Source organism: Pristiophorus japonicus, chromosome 8, assembly GCF_044704955.1.
Source record: "Pristiophorus japonicus isolate sPriJap1 chromosome 8, sPriJap1.hap1, whole genome shotgun sequence".
NCBI classification, from domain to species: Eukaryota; Metazoa; Chordata; class Chondrichthyes; family Pristiophoridae; genus Pristiophorus; species Pristiophorus japonicus.
The window spans coordinates 102,266,563-102,284,084 of record NC_091984.1 but is presented as its reverse complement, the minus strand read 5'-3'; the positions used below and the strand labels follow the sequence as shown (position 1 = coordinate 102,284,084).

The following is a 17,522-nucleotide window of genomic DNA, read 5'->3' as shown; positions in this document are numbered from 1 at the left end:
CTCTTGGTTTATCTTCTTTTTCTTGTCCTTTTCAATCTTAATTTAGTTCTTCAACTGGACTTGTCAAAATCAAAACGAAAAGAGAACTTCAGCAGTCCCTTCAAAAATATAAAGACAATTATCATGGCTTTATATTCCTTCATGAAAAAATCTTTGGTAAACATTTATTTATTTGTTCACAATGGAGTGACATAAATCATACCAGAATGTGTCATGCATGCATTTCAGCATTATTCTATCTAATCTTTTCCCTCCTCAAACAACAGGTTTGCCAACCACTTTTTCATGAAGGAATATAACTTAGGCTTTCAGCAGGAATTACATAGAATTTTCAGCACAGAAACAGGCCATTCGGCCCAATTGGTCTGTGCTAGCGTTTCTGCTCCATACGAGCCTACCCCCACCCTACTTTTCTCCCTCTATCAGCATATCCTTCTATTCTTTAATTCTTCGTGTACTTATCCAGCTTCCCCTTAAATGCATCTATGCTATTTGCCTCAACTACTCCATGTGGTAGCACGTTCCACATTCTCACCACTCTTTGGGTAAAAACGTTTTTCCTGAGTTCCTGATTGGATGTATTAATGACTATCTTATATTTATGGCCTCTAGTTTTGGATTTCCCCTCAAGTGGAAACATCTTCTCTACATCTACCTCATTTTCATATTTTAATGATCTATATTAGGTTACCCCCTCAGCCTTCACTTTGCTCGAGGAAAATTGTGGCATTTAATTGTTTTTGTTCATTTCTAGAAGAGTGTAGACAATAAAAACAGGAAATGGATTCAATCATACATACAGATGATATGTACATAACATCTCGGAAACTCATTAGCAAAACTTCAGTAAGAAACTGAAAACACACAAACTTGAAAAACAAACTGAAAACATAATCCAAATTAATTCATGTGGAATCAGTGCACACTCTTAAAGGGGGAAATATTTTGTTGAATTGTCCAATGACCCTCTATGACATGACATGTGATACCTGCAATCTTATTGGTGCCTACACCAGTCCCCCTGGCTGCCCTGCTACAGAACTGCTGGTCAGGTGCAGTCTGAGAGTAGACATTGTGTGAGCAACTTGCTCTCCCATGTCATTATGGAGCTCTCCTGTGATATCATGATTGGATTAGTGAATTGCGAGTGCAAGTCCTCATTCACAGTTCATAGGTGGAGAAATTCAATAAAGAGTCTGTTCCCTGGCTGCCTCATCAGTAAGTGCACAGCTACCTCCATTTATAACACTTAGAATTACAGGGTAATTCAGTAGAATAAATGCCTCTTGGCATATTGTTAGAGATATTGTTATAAGTTACACAAAATATTAAAAACATTTGCTTTTTACCGATTAAAGGAACATCACCTTCATGAAAAACATTTGACAAATGTATTCCCATTTGTTTAAAACCACATGATGTAATGACATAAAATGCATTAGAATGCAACATCGTATGATATGAAAATCACTCATGGCAAAAATGATGCCCGGGTTTACTGGATCATTTCCCCGCCTTTGGCAAACATCTTTTCATGAAACAAAGGGGTAAAAGGAACAACAAATACAGTTGGCTGCTAGTGCGATTTTAGCCTGTTAGAGAAGAAAATTTCACACTTGCTTCCCAATAACAGAGATGAAACCATGAATTGGCAATATCCAAGAATCCAACTCTGGCATATAAAAATCTTAAAGGTATCATAAGGGCACATTTGCTTTGGACTGTTCCTTTCCTACACTTCCCTTCCCCTTTAAACAATCATAGTCTATGCGTATTTTTTCTGTGTTACATGTCTTGGTGTGCAGAGTGCCTTCATAATCATTCTCCAAGTTATCACTACCTACAATTCTACACATTTAATGACATGGCCCACTTCTGAGACTTCAGCAAGAGGGCAGGCAGTGTGCTAAAAGTTTCTCCTCAGAGGCTGCTGAGGCCTTAGTGCAGGCCGTTGGAAGGAGGTGGACCGCATTCCACCTGGTTGGGGAGGGAGGTGGTTGTCCAGCATTTTCAAGTGGATCTGGCGTGAAATCGCACAGGAGGTGTCAATAGCAGACACAGCGACCAGGGCTGACACAAAATGGTGCAAGGAGTTCAACGACTTCACGAGGTTCGTCAAGGTGAGTACCCTTCACATTTATGTAGGCCTGCCATCCTTCCAGGATCAATGTGAATTATTTGATGGAACTGCCCCTTCTCAATGTGTTGAAGGTCAGGGTGTGTGTAGTAGAATGCAGCAGAAAGCTGAAGGCTCACTTCTCCAGTCATTGCCTCTGCATTCAGGATGCACATGCCCTCTTGTACCCTAATCATTGTCAAGCCTCCTTGCACTCCACTCCACTGCTGATATGCATTTCCTAAATATCACCCTGAGCCGCTATGCTACCTACCTCTCACCTCCTCCCAATCTTTGCCAAACCTCAGTCAACAGCCACACAGATTTGAAGTGAATACATTCGCACATCCACACAGTGGCAGCTATTGAATTATGGAAGGCATATGTGGCACAGCAGGACCATTAATGAGCGCTTCTTATTCTTCTTATTGCAAGCCAAACTCTCACACAACAGATGCGAGCAGTGACGTACAGGAGGGGGGGCAGCCGGAGCTGCTGGACCTAATGGATGTTGAACAATGAGTCTCAGCCCTCATGGGCACCCCAGTTCGGACAGTGGCAGGAGGCGATACCAAGCCCTCTTCGGGTAGTGAAGGTATGTAAATGGAACACGCGACTGATGTGACTTCATTGACCCCTAATATGAAGTGGCCTATCCCCTTTACACGTACATGTCCAATGCCACCTTCCTCCTATCACCCTGCCACCTCCCCTGCTGCTAACCACACGTCTGTTGTTTTCTGCTTGCAGATGACCAGCCACAAGCGCAACACCCTTCTTGGGAGCCACCTACATCTGTCACGGGGAGACAATGGGGGAGGGGATGAACGTCTTCTCTCTGAATCAGACAGCCCAGCAGTCACCCCGACTGCCGACTCTACATCTGTGGACAACGCCGATTTCCCGGGGTTTGAGGACTATAAGACTCCTGGCCCCAGTGGCTTTATAGCAACGCCCAGCAGAAGAGGAAGCTCAGAGGCCATTAAGGGGTGGCACAACCTTCTGCAGATGCATTGGTATATAGTGAGGATGCCTGTAAATAGTTGTTTTTGATAAATGAACATTCACTGACTTGCAGCAGAACGCTGTTTATTGTTTCGTTTGCTTTTGTTGGTTTATTGTATTGTTTGGTGTTGTGGGGGGGGGGGGGTCATTTGTTACTTGTTTTAATAAAAATATTACTTTGAGCCTTTGTGTTGGTGTCGTGTGTATTATTCCAAAGCTCAGCGTAGATGTGCCGTCATAGTGGCACATGGCGTGGCCAGTATTAAATGCATCCCTGAGCTTCCTCCATTCAAGTGAACCTGTCCATTATGAGCTGGTGCCGTGCAGCTCTTGCTCAGGCAGCATCTCCATGCTGCCCCCCCCACCCCGTGGATGGGGTAGCTGTGCAATCGATGCCATGCCAGGCTCCTCTTCATCATTCTCCTCCTCCAGAGGTGGGCCTACAATCCACATTGGCAATGTCTGGCCCCTCATTATGGCTGAGTTGTGCAGCATGCAGCAGACCACAATTAATTCGAAGACCTGTTGCGGGGAGTGTTGAAGGCTGGCTCCAGAGTGGTCGAGGCATCGGAATCACTGCTTGAGTAACCCAACTGTCTGTTCGATGACATTGCAGGTGGCTGCATGGCAGTGCTGCTCAGCTTCTGTGGTGGGGTTGCAGAGGGGGTGGGGGGGGCCATGAGCCAGGTGGCTAGTCCGTATCCTTTGTTCCCGACCAGCCAGCCGTGCCATTCCCTTTGTCGCTGAAACATTCGTGAGACACTGCTCTCACACAAGATGAAAGCATCATGTGTGCTCCCTGGATAGCGGGCATTCACTGTGAGGATGCGCTGCGTGTGGTCGCACACCAGCTGCACATTTAGGGAGTAGTATCCTTTTCGGTTTCTGAATACCTCTGCATGGTTGAATGTTGCTCGCAAGGCCATGTGTATGCAGTCAATGGCTCCTTGAACCCTCAGGAAGCCTGCCATTCTGCCTAACCCAAATGCCCATTTATTCTGGCTCTCCCTGCTCATTAGAAACTTTATGACACCCATTCTGCAGGCGTACAGAACCTTTGTAATGTGCCGAATGCAGCGATGTGTAGCATATTGAGAGATGCTGCATATGTCCCCTGCTCATGGCCCCCTGACCTGGAAAAGAACAGCTCCGCAGGTTGGGAAGTAAGAGAGCTGGAGCAGCATACCACTTCAACCTCCTGCGCGAGCTGCTCCAAGTGTGCAACGATTTTGAGATGGGCGACTGGGTGACATCATCAAAACCCTGGTCGCTGTTTTGGAGCATGGGCAGGAACACCGACAGGGCCCAGGTACAGAGTGGGAAGGTCGGGGCGGATGAGCAGCGAGTGTTTGTGACGAGATGCGGTGAATGTTCATGGTGGAGGAGCGGCGAGAAATCGTGGCGGAGGTGCGACAGGGGCCCAGAAGAGCTGAGGGTCCAGGGGCAGCACGGGCCAGCCCACACTGCGATATGTGTGCGCGCTAGGTCCATGCAGCAGAGCAGGTCTCCAGTCGTCTTGGTTAATCCTTGCCATTGGACCAAGACTTAGCTCTGCCAAGCCCGTGTGTTGGCTGATGTGCAACGGCCACCACACGTTAAAAAAATTCACGCACAGGCATCTTCCATCCCCTCAATTGGAGTTCAGGACTGGAACATTGGGTCCTTCATCGAAACACCTGGGAACTCGTGGAAGCAAGTCATCCTCGTTCGAGGGACCGCCTATGATGATGTCCCCTGTGCCGCCTGGAAGGAGCCAGAAGCATAGAAGGCCAATGCCACAGTCACTTCACTGTGACGGGCAGCGGAATCCTGTTGGCACTGGTAGGCTGGTAAACTGAGGCGCAACTGAGCTGAAAATCTAGCCCTAAATATTTAGGTAGCAAGAATAAAAATAAGGTGACATTCACAGAATCATAGATCTTTTGGCACAAAAGGAGGCCATTCGGTTCATCGTGTGCCGGTCGGAAAAGAGCTATCCAGCCCAACCCACTTTCCAGCTCTTGGTTTGTAGCCCTATAGGTTACAGCACGTCAAGTGCATATAAGTACTTTTTAAATGCAATGAGGGTTTCTGCCTCTACCACCCTTTCAGGCAGTGACTTCCAGACCCCCACCACCCTCTGGATGAAAAAAGTTCTCCTCAACTTCCCTTTAATCCTTCCACCAATTGCTGGTTATTAACCTCTCTGCATGGAGAAATAAGTCCTTTCTATCTATTCTAACTAGGCCCCTCATAATTTTATACATCTCAATAAAGTCTCCCCTCAGCCTCCTCTGCTCAAAGCAAACAACCCGAGCCTATGCAATCTTTCCTCGTAGTTAAAATTCTCCAATTCTGGCAACATCCTCGTAAATCTCCTCTGTACCCTCTGTAGTGCAAACACATCTTTCCTGCAATGTGGTGACTAGAACTGTACACAATACTCTAGCTGTGGCCTAACTAGTGTTTTAAACATTTAGATGATAAATTCTTGTTTCCTATGTTTTCCCTTTAAATAAATAAATGAATGAATAAATAAATGAACAACTTAATAAATAATTAGATAAATAACTAAAGCACAGTTTAAAAGGCTTACTTTTCCAGTAAAGTGGGTTACACTTTGAAGGCTTTTTAAACAGTATAGCAAAGTTTTATAAAGGTATTGACTTCTGGGGAAGATGAAAATCTGCTGGGACTTGCAGGGAAGATAAATCTCTGCTGGGACTTGCAGGGAAGATAAATCTCAGTTGCGATTTTCAGTTAAGATAAGCCTAACTCAAAATGACATTACTGTTTAGAGTTGAAGGGAAGATTGACTAGTTCTGTAAAAAGGAAAGAAAACATGAAGTGAAAATATGTAAACAAATACCAGAATTCAACACACGCTGTCCTAAAGTGTGGAACAAGAAAGAAACCATCACAAAACCAAAATATTTATAAATCTAATTCGCATATATTGTAAGGTAAAGTCCAAAGATGTGTCCCCGCCATTATTATTCATTTCTCTTCATGCGCGTTTCGGACCAATTTTCTTCCTTCCTCTTCTGAAGATTCCGACTCTTACTTCAGCACTTTCCATATTTAGACATTCTTCCCATGTGTGCCCAGGCTGTGAAAACTGGCAGGTTATTTTATCATCACAACTGAGTATTGCTCTATGGTTACCCAGCATTCTCACATGCACACAGTGGTTACACTGAGCCTGACATCAGGAAAAGCCAACGTGAGACCACATCTTGGAAGCTGTTAAAGTCAAGTTAGGATTGGACTGGCAGTGGAATCCTACTCTCTTTAAGAATGGAAGAGAAGAATAAAAGTATGTGTAGCAGGGTTCAAAACCCAAATTTAAAGTATTGGAATATGGTGTTTCAGTTACAGACTTATGGAAAAGTGAGTTTCTTTCTCCAAATCTCCTGCTGCTTTCTCCCTTATCCCTTCACTCCTGAAGACAGTGAGTCCCACCGCCGTAAGACTCCACAACCTGGAGCAGCCCCCCCCCCCCCCAGTAACTCACCTCACTCACCACTTTGCATGTGTGATGTTTAGACAGTGAACATCGATGGTCTGTTGCATTATAAGGCCTTTTCAATCCCAGACCATCAGTCTATCGGGGAATTGAAAAATACAACAGTACTGAAAAGCATGCTGGGCCAACTATTGGATACATGGTAAGTGCTTAATGTTTCATACTTTCGTTGGATTTCAATTGGGTTTTAATTGAAACCCCCAAGATATTTCAAGAGCTAGATCTATTAATGAGGCCAGTTTAAAGCCATAATTAGAGCATAGTGGTAGCAAAGTGGTCATTTAAATGTCCTTTAGGGAAGGTAATCTGCCATCCTTACCTAGTCTGGCCTATATGTGACTCCAGACCTACAATGTGGTTGACTCTTAACTTCCCTCTGAAATGGCCTAGCAAGCCTCTCAGTTGTAACAAAACTGCTACGAGAAACAAGAATAATAAAAAAACAGGACAGAACACCAGGCATTGACCTAGGCACTGGCTACGGACACGGCAATGGCACACCCAGCCCAGTCGACCCTGCAAAGTCCTCCTCACCAACACCTGGGGACTTGTGTCAAAATTAGGAGAGCTGTCCCACAGACTAGTCAAGCAACAGCCTGACATAGTCATACAGAATCATACCTTTCAGCAAACGTCCCAGACGCTTCCATCACCATCCCTGGGTTAATCCTGTCCCACCGGCAGGACAGACCCACCAGAGGTGGCGGCACGGAGTTATACAGTTGGGAGGGAGTGGCCCTGGGAGTCCTCAACATTGACTCCGGACCCCATGAAGTCTCATGACTTCAGGTCAAGCCTGGGCAAGGAAACCTCCTGCTGATTACCACCTACCGCCCTCCCTCAGCTGATGAATCAGTACTCCTCCAAGTTGGAAGAAGCACTGAGAGTAACAGGGGCATAGAATGTACTCTGGGTGGGGGACTTTAATGTCCATCGCCAAGCGTGGCTCGGTAGCACCACCACTACTGACCGTATCTTGAAGGACATTGCTGCCAGACTGGGCCGGCGGCAGGTGGTGAGAGAACCAACACAAGAGAAAAACCTACTTGACCTCATCATCACCAATCTACCTGTCGCAGATGCATCTGTCCATGACAGCATTATAGCAGTGACCACCGCACAGTCATTGTGGAAACAAAGTCCTGTCTTCATACTGAGGACATCCTCCATCACGTTGTGTGGCACTATCACCGTGCTAAATGGGATAGATTCATAACAGATCTAGCAGTTCAAAACTGGAGATCCACGAGGCACTGTGGGCCATTAGCAGCAGAAGAACTGTATTCCCCCACAATCTATAACCTCATGGCCTGGTATATTCCTCACTCTACCATTATCATCAAGCCAGGGGACCAACCCTGGTTCAATGAGTGTAGAAGAGAATGCCAGCAGCAGCACCAGGTGTACCTAAAAGTCAAGTGCCACCTGGAGATGCTGCAACACAGGACGATATCCATGCTAAACAGCAGAAGCAGCATGTTATTGACAGGGCTAAGTGATCCCACAACCAACAGATCAGATCAAAGCTCTGCAGTCCTGCAACATCCAATCGTGAATGCTGGTGGACAATTAAACAACTAACAGGAGGAGGAAGCTCCATGAATATCCCCATCCTAATGATGGTGGAGCCCAGCACGTGAGTGCAAAAGACAAGGCTCAAGCGTTTGCAACCATCTTCAGCCAAAAGTGCCGAGTGGATGATCCATTTCCTGAAGTCCCCACCATCAGTCTTCAGCATTCGATTCACTCCACATGATATCAAGAAACGGCTGAGCGCACTGGATACAGTAAAGGCTATGGGCCTCGACAACATCCCGCCTGTCGTGCTGAAGACTTGTGCTCCAGAACTAGCTGTGCCTTTAGCCAAGCTGTTCCAGTACAGCTACAACACTGGAATCTACCCGACAATGTAGAAAGCTGCCCAGGTATGTCTGTCCACAAAAATCAGTATAAATCCGATCCGGCCAATTACCACCCATCAGTCTACTCTCAATCATCAAATTGATGGAAAGTGTCGTCAACGGTGCTATCAAGTGGCACTTACTCACCAATAACCGGCTCACCGATGCCCAGTTTGGGTTCCGCCAGGACCACTCGGCTCCAGACCTCATTACAGCCTTGGTCCAAACATGGACAAAAGAACTGAATTGCAGAGGTGAGGTGAGAGTGACTGCCCTTGACATCAAGGCAGCATTTGACCAAGTGTGGCATCAAGGAGCCCAAGTAAAACTGAAGTCAATGGGAATCAGGGGGAAAACTCTCCACTGGCTGGAGTCATACCGAGCACAAAGGAAGATGGTTGTAGTGGTTGCAGGTCAATCATCTCAGCTCCAGGACATCACTGCAGGAGTTCCTCAGGGCAGTGTCCTAGGCCCAACCATCTTCAGCTGCTTCATCAATGACCTTCTCTCCTTCATAAGGTCAGAAGTGGGGATGTTCGCTGATAACTGTACAGTGTTCAGTGCCATTTGCAACTCCTCAGATAATGGAGCAGTCCATATCCACATGCAGCAGGACCTGGATGACATTCGCGCCACACAAGTGCCAGACAAAGACTATCTCCAACAAGCGAGAGTCTAACCACCACTCCTTGACATTCAATGGCATTATCATCGCTGAATCCCCCACCATCAACATCCTGGGGGTCACCATTGACCAGAAACTTAACTGGGCCAGCCACATAAATACTGTGGCAACAAGAGATGGTCAGAGGCTGGGTATTCTGCGGTGAGTGTCTCACCTCCTGACTCCCCAAAGTCTTTCCACCATCTACAAGGCACAAGTCAGGAGTGTGATGGAATACTCTCCACTTGCCTGGATGAGTGCAGCTTCAACAACATTCAAGAAGCTCTACACCATTGAAGATAAATCAGCCCACTTGATTGGCACCCCATCCAACACCTTAAACATTCATTCTCTCCACCACCGATGCACCATGGCTGCAGTGTCTACCATCTACAAGAGGTGCTGCATCAACTCGCCAAGGCTTCTTTGGCTGCACTTCCAAAACCCGCGACCTCTACCACCTAGAAGGATAAGGGTAGCAGACGCATGGGAACAGCACCAACTCCCCTTCCCCTCCAAGTTACACACCATCCTGACTTAGAAGTATACCGCTGTTCCTTCACCGTCGCTGGGTCAAAATCCTGGAACTCCCTCCCTAATAACACTGTGGCAGTACCTTCACCAGACGGATTGCAGCAGTTCAAGAAGGCGACTCACCACCATATTCTCGAGGACAATTAGGGATGGGCAATAAATGCTGGCCTTGCCAGCGACGCACGCATCCCAGGAACAATTTTTTTTTAAATCCTCTTAACAATGAAAGATCTGTGAGCTGGGAGATATATTTTATTTCTATTCCGGTCTCCCCACGTCTCTGATGTGAGGAACAGTCTCCGACCCTTGACAAAGGATACCTTCGAGTGTACACAGGCTTAAAAATAAAACGTCTTAAAAAACCTAGAGGTTGAATGAAATTTCCCACGAATCGGCGCCCCACCAACCAAGACACATAAATTAGTAAATCTGTGGAACAGGCCTCTGGCAAAAAGCTTTGCTGCTTAAACATTTGTTTGGGAATGGAATTGATTGTTGTGCAGTAACTGTGGGTGCGATGGGGGGTGACAATAATACAGTTATCAGAGAACCGTCCGAAATATAATACGCTGTACTGAATAACAAATCTGTGTATAATATTTTGCAGTGCACCACTATACTGTCACAACAAGTTGAAACACAATGTTGTGTACATGGTCAGTTTTGCTCCAAATTGTTGAGCGATGCATGGCCAGGAATTTATCGTTTTTTAAAACATTTCTTCAGAGAACTAATGGTTCAATAGATTTTTTTTCCTCTTCTTGTGGGAATTGTATCCCAGTAGAATCCCAGTCAGCACCCTCAGGCAGGAGGGGGGGACCTGGAGATTATTGTTTTTAATGCTGAAATTGCAAGTCATGTGTGTGTTACAGAAAGGATTTCTGAGATACAGATCATAGGTAAATGGCATGTGTTCCATTATACTTTGACTGCAGGCAAACTCACAACACACAGCATTTACAGAAACGTAACACATTCTCAGTTTACTACAGGAATGATAATGTTCAAAAGATCTTTCAGTACTTCAGTACAGATGAGGAGAAACTTCTTCACTCAGAGAGTTGTTAACCTGTGGAATTCCCTGCCGCAGAGAGTTGTTGATGCCAGTTCATTGGATATATTCAAGAGGGAGTTAGATATGGCCCTTACGGCTAAGGGGATCAAGGGGTGTGGAGAACATAAGAACATAAGAATTAGGAACAGGAGTAGGCCATCTAGCCCCTCGAGCCTGCTCCGCCATTCAACAAGATCATGGCTGATCTGGCCGTGGACTCAGCTCCACTTATCCGCCCGCTTCCCGTAACCCTTACTTCCCTATTGGTTAAAAATCTATCTATCTGTGACTTGAATACATTCAATGAGCTAGCCTCAACTGCTTCCTTGGGCAGAGAATTCCACAGATTCACAACCCTCTGGGAGAAGAAATTCCTTCTCAACTTGGTTTTAAATTGGCTCCCCCGTATTTTGAGGCTGTGCCCCCTAGTTCTAGTCTCCCCTACCAGTGGAAACAACCTTTCTGCCTCTATCTTGTCTATCCCTTTCATTATTTTTAATGTTTCTATACGATCACCCCTCATCCTTCTGAACTCCAACGACCCACTCTACTCAATCTATCATCATAAGGTAACCCCCTCATCTCCGGAATCAGCCTAGTGAATCGTCTCTGTACCCCCTCCAAAGCTAGTATATCCTTCCTTAAGTAAGGTGACCAAAACTGCACGCAGTACTCCAGGTGCGGCCTCACCAATACCCTATACAGTTGCAGAAGGACCTCCCTGCTTTTGTACTCCATCCCTCTCGCAGGAAAGGCGTACTGAGGGAATGATCAGCCATGATCTTATTGAATGGCGGTGCAGGCTCGAAGGGCCAAATGGCCTGCTCCTGCACCTATTTGCTATGTTTCTATGTTTCTATAGAAATGAGTAGAGTTTTAAAACATGTTTTCAGAGGTTACAGCTAGGTGACCTTTAATTTGGCAGCCATTTTCTATGAGACAAAAATTCCTTAACATAATTAGAACAAATCTTAGCAGAATAGCACATTTCAGTGTCCTGCTCAAGCCTTTACTTTCTTTAAGGCATTTAATAAAATGCAACACATCACACTTTTTTACCTGAGGGATTAAGGGTACGATCCAGGAAATCGAGAAGTGTAAAACTATGATGTCCGACTTCATTAGGAATCCATGTTAGCTGCAAAATTGAACATGCACAAAAACAATTATTTCAAATGATTCCAAAAGTGCTTTATCAATAGTCGTGGGGGAGCTTAAATGAGAACACTGCTAATTTACATTCCTATAGTTTGATCCAGTGTTATCAGGAGATATTTTATCAATTTTGTCTCCATTGTTTTGCTGTGCTGACAAATAAAGTGCTAATATGAGACATGCTCCCAATAGCATCCTGATGGCTTAGCGGCTGAATGCACTGCTCAGTGTGAAACTACCACACAAACCAAGAAGGCCTAAGGTTAAACATAGGAATTGCTAGACGAGAGATCCATCTACTTCGCCTTCCAACATCCTGGTAGTCGCATGATACAACAATAATGGAGTTGTTGACTAATTATGCCAATCAATCTCGATCAATCAGTCTACAACAGACCCAGACATGATGCGAGGGAAAGCCCTAATGGTGGTAAGCTTTAGGAAACATATCCAAAGCCACCTGTTCCTCCCAAGCATGCTACACTTACCATATGTCAGGTCTCAAATTACTCATATACTGTATCTCAAAATATTATTTTCTGAAAGAAATGTATCAAATTTGGATTTGAATGAATCAACACCAACTGCTTCCACCGACTCCTGAGGGAGCCTGTTCCATAGATTGACCATTTGCTCACTGAATTCCTCATTATGTGCAGAGTTAACTGCTCTCAGTCAGGGTGGCAGTAGGAAGACAAATTGTTCTCCAACGCAAAGAGTACAAATGGCTTGGAATAAGGAATCAAGCGGAACATTACATCACAAAAATCAATAGCGTTGTGCAATAAGCTATAAGGGAAGGCCAAGGAAATTGGCAGTGTTAACCGGGTTCAAGAAACAATTGGATGCACATCTTCGGAGGGAAATGGATTCAGAGAGATAGTGAGATGGTGGGTAGGTGGGGTGATTTATGAAAAAGGAATGGGCCGTTACATATTTTGAAAAGATGAATTTTCGGCTTCTCTCCACTCCATTTTTCACCCTGGAGTGACGGCAATGGCGGTAGTGAGGTGTTCTGGCCAGGCGGTCAACCTCCAGTGTCCCGTAGCGATCCTCAGGGCCGGTTTTGCGGCGGCGTGGAGCAGCACCGCCCGGAAGAGCTGCGCTGGTGTGTAACGCCCCTGGTTGTGACACCGGCACGAATTTTGACTCTTGCCGACCCATACATCCCAAAGCGCGCCCCGCAATGACCAGCAGTGCAACAATACCAACAGTGGAGGGGTAAGTAATGGACTCCTAAAGCAAGTGTGATTGTTTTTTCTTTTAATTTTTTTGCGATTTATGTTGTGGTGGCATGAGCAATGGTTTGGGAATGTTTTTGTGTTTTTTTTTTTAGGTTTCCGCTCCCCACCCCCAGGCTTCTCTCGGAGTGCCCAGCTCTTTAGCTCAGGAGTTTCCAATGCTAACACGCTAAGAGAGGTGCACTGCGCCCCCTGACTCAAGGCCCAGCTGACCAATGTTGCTTGCTGAGGTGCAAACTGTTCCCGGGCGCAATCTTTACCGCCCCGCCACTATTACCGCCACAAAAAACATCAAACCCGAAAATCCAGTCCAAATCGCAAAAGCTCAATGAATGCCACATTTGTATCAAGAAGAAAAACACAAGGAATGTGTTTGCAACATTCAGCATGTTTACCTGTTTGAACACCACTCTGTCTCTGTCTAAATAATTTGGAACTTTGACCTCAGAGTTTTGGTGTCCTGAACATTTTAGCTGCTGTGCGGTATCAACAAACTTTCTGCTGTAGTCTATCCCGATCACCTAGTGAAAGAAAATAAAAATAAAACAAATTAGCTCATAATGTGGCTGGTTACCCAATGCTTAGTGCTGGATGATATATCACGTTGAGGAAGCTTTGTATCACTGCAACATCATGGTCAGATATTGGGGTTTTCACCAAAGTTACTCATATGAGATGGCGGGGGGGGGGGAGATTTCCTCAGTCTGCAACAAAATTGTAAAAACGTTCTTTATAAACACATTTCTGATTCTATTATTTCCCTTTATGAGTTAATAATTGCAACAGTAGAGCTTGCGAGAAGCCTCAACGAGGAAATGCCCGTTTTCATGTGGTATTCAGTCCCACAAACCGGGTGGGGAGGTGGGTCCCAGGTTCAGTCACTGGCCTGTGATCAGTTAACTGCTCCCAGCTGGGTTGAGAGTAAGGTCAGTATAATAGGCCTCAGTACCTTGGATTAGCAACAAGAAAAGCCATCCAAGGTGTCCTCTCCTGCTGTAAACTGCAATATGTTTGGGCATCAGGTGAGGACAGGGTCACGCTCGGCAGTGATGCCCTCCATGACTGACAGGACTGCAAATCCCCATCGTCTAGGCCCACACGTGAAGAATGGTCACATGGATGAGGTTCAGGGTGACAGCTGGGACCCAGAAATATGTAACAGGATTCAGTAACTTCAGAAGGGGGCAGGAAGGGAAAAAAATAATTGATCTGGAATTCTAATATGTAAGAACAGTTAAAATGTCACCTTGCAAAACAACTGGGTTAACAGGAAGGACATGAGCCCAGTTCCACTGCCCAGAACCAAGCCCGTGCTCCCAGCTCGCTGCTGCTCCTTGACCACCTCCTTGCACACTCGAAACAATTGGTTGCAGTAACCAGTTTCGCTCAGGTCTCCGTACTCCAACTCCAGCTGTTCCTGAGTAAATCGTACAAAATATCAAGAAGATTTCCGTGGCATACGAGAATAAGAACACAAGAATGTTTAGAATCAGATGAAGGCCATGAGGCCCATTAAGCCCGTTCCCCTTTTAAAACTCTCGTCAGAGCGGAGGAGATTTATCAAGAATGCCGTTAAGGTTTTGTTAAATCGTGCATCTCCTTCCTATACCTGAATCACCTCTCTGAAACACATCTAATGTCTCTGTCCACTTCAAGGGCCTTCCCTGTGAATTAATTCCACAACTCCTGATTATTCTATTTGATTGGAAGCTTACTGCCTGATCTATAATGGTGAATTTATAATGGGGAACAAAGAAATGGCAGACCAGTTGAACAAATACTTTGGTTCTGTCTTCACGAAGGAAGATACAAATAACCTTCCGGAAATACGAGGGGACCGAGGGTCTCGTGAGAAGGATGAACTGAAGGAAATCCATATTAGGCAGGAAATTGTGTTAGGGAAATTGATGGGATTGAAGGCCGATAAATCCCCGGGGCCTGATAGTCTGCATCCCAGAGTACTTAAGGAAGTGGCCCTAGAAACAGTGGATGCATTGGTGATCATTTTCCAACAGTCGATCTCCTCTGGATCAGTTCCTATGGACTGGAGGGTAGCTAATGTAACACGACTTTTTAAGAAAGGAGGGAGAGAGAAAATGAGTAATTGTAGACTGGTTAGCCTGACATCAGTAGTGGGGTAAATGTTGGAATCAATTATTAAAGATGAAATAGCAGCACATTTAGAAAGCAGTGACAGGATCGGTCCAAGTCAGCATGGATTTATGAAAGGGAAATCATGCTTGACAAATCTTCTAGAATTTTTTGAGGATGCAACTAGTAGAGTGGACAAGGGAGAACCAGTGGATGTGGTGTATTTGGACTTTCAAAAGGTCCCACACACGAGATTGGTGTGCAAAATTAAAGCACATGGTATTGGGGGCAATGTACTGACATGGATAGAGAACTGGTTGGCAGACAGGAAGCAGAGAATCGGGATAAACGGGTCTTTTTCAGAATGGCAGGCAGTGACTAGTGGGGTGCCGCAGGGCTCAGTGCTGGGACCCCAGCTAGTTACAATATACATTAATGATTTAGCTGAAGGAATTCAGTGTAACATCTCCAAGTTTGCAGATGACACTAAGCTGGATGGCGATGTGAGGCTGCAGGGTGACTTGGACAGATTAGGTGAGTGGGCAAACGCATGGCAGATGCAGCATAATGTGGATAAATGTGAGGTTATCCACTTTGGTGGCAAAAAGCACGAAGGCAGAATATTATCTGAATGGCGGCAGATTAGGAAAAGGGGAGGTGCAATGAGACCTGAGTATCATTGTACATCAGTCATTGAAAGTTGGCATGCAGGTACAGCAGGTGGTGAAGAAGGCAAATGGTATGTTGGCCTTCATAGCTAGGGAATTTAAGTATAGGAGCAGGGAAGTCTTACTGCAGTTGTACAAGGCCTTGGTGGGGCCTCACCTGGAATATTGTGTTCAGTTTTGGTCTCCTAATCTGAGGAAGGACGTTCTTGCTATTGAGGGAGTGCAGTGGAAGTTCAGTAGACTGATTCCGGGGATGGCAGAACTGACATATGAGGAGAGACTGGATTGACTGGGCCTGTATTCACTGGAGTTTAGAAGGATGAGAGGGGATCTCATTGAAACGTATAAAATTCTGACGGGACTGGACAGGTTAGATGCAGGAAGAATGTTCCCGATGTTGGAGAAGTCCAGAACCAGGGGACATAGTCTAAGGATAAAGGGTAAGCCATTCAGGACTGAGATGAGGAGAAACTTCTTCACTCGGAGAGTTGTTAACCTGTGGAATTCCCTACTGCAGAGAGTTGTTGATGCCAGTTCATTGGGTATATTCAAGAGAGAGTTAGATATGGCCCTTACGGCTAAAGGGATCAAGGGGTATGGAGAGAAAGCAGGAAAGGGGTACTGAGGTGAATGATCAGCCATGATCTTATTGAATGGTGGTGCAGGCTCGAAGGGCCAAATGGCCTATTCCTGCACCTATTTTCTATGTTTCTATGTTTCTATGAATACACGTCATCCTTTGTTATTCTCAGATGAGTCTTCGTCAGATCAAATTTTGACCAGATAATTCTGGGTACGAGGACTTGAAGTTAAAAAAAAAAGTTGAGAATATTGAGCTTGATTCCTTTTAAAACCAAGAAACTTTTAGATGATATTAGTGGCGTGTTAAAGTTTCTGCAGGGAATTGACAATGTTGATCCAGGCAAATGGTTGACTTTTGGGAAGGGTTCAAATAATAAGGACCCAAGATAGTTGGGAGTCAGAAAAGTTGTGCAGAACTTTTCTGTTTCTTGTTCATCAAAATCAAGGATGTCAGTGCTGAGGAACGGAACTCTTCCCATTTCAGGCAACCACTGTCAGCGTTAAGCATTTCCAGGTCAGGTATAGCTCTGCCAGATTCAGAGTAAAGCCCCAACATCAGAACTGCACCAAAATAACACTTCTTCCTCATTTCTCAAACCAGTCATGGTCTAACCTCTCTGAGTGAGAATGCCAATTTAGGACAGTTCTGTGTCCATGCCCACTAGGAACTGGACGGAGTCTGACCAAACTAATTTAATAATTTAATTAGCACAAGTATAAAAGATGATAAAAACATTATTTACATTCTCTCAATTTCTCTATCTGGTTTTAAAGTAGAGGTGACCAATATTGTGAGAAAGTGATTTATATATCAATGATATCGACTTCAATGTAGGGGGAATGATTAAGAAGTTTGCAGACGATACAAAGATTTGTCATGCGATTGATAGTGAGGAAGAAAGCTGTAGATTGCTGGAAGGTCTCAATGGACTGGTCAGGTGGGCAGAACAGTGGCAAATGGAATTAAATCCAGAGAAGCGTGAGGTAATGCTTTTGGGGAGGGCTA

At 45.1% G+C, this 17,522-nt stretch overlaps 1 protein-coding gene across 3 annotated transcripts in view; it reads right to left on the bottom strand.

The window, feature by feature from the left end:
* Positions 1-17,522, bottom strand: part of LOC139268671 (uncharacterized) — a 97,211-nt gene that overhangs the window by 7,653 nt on the left and 72,036 nt on the right. For 2 of the 3 annotated variants that reach the window (XM_070887207.1, XM_070887208.1), the window contains 3 exons: positions 14,422-14,592; positions 13,571-13,696; positions 11,839-11,917 (listed from right to left, as the gene is read on the bottom strand). In XM_070887207.1, the coding sequence (XP_070743308.1) occupies positions 11,839-11,917; positions 13,571-13,696; positions 14,422-14,592 (376 nt within the window). Of the gene's footprint in view, positions 1-5,696; positions 5,923-11,838; positions 11,918-13,570; positions 13,697-14,421; positions 14,593-17,522 lie in introns of all 3 variants that reach the window. The other variant, XR_011594080.1, reaches the window with a different exon arrangement.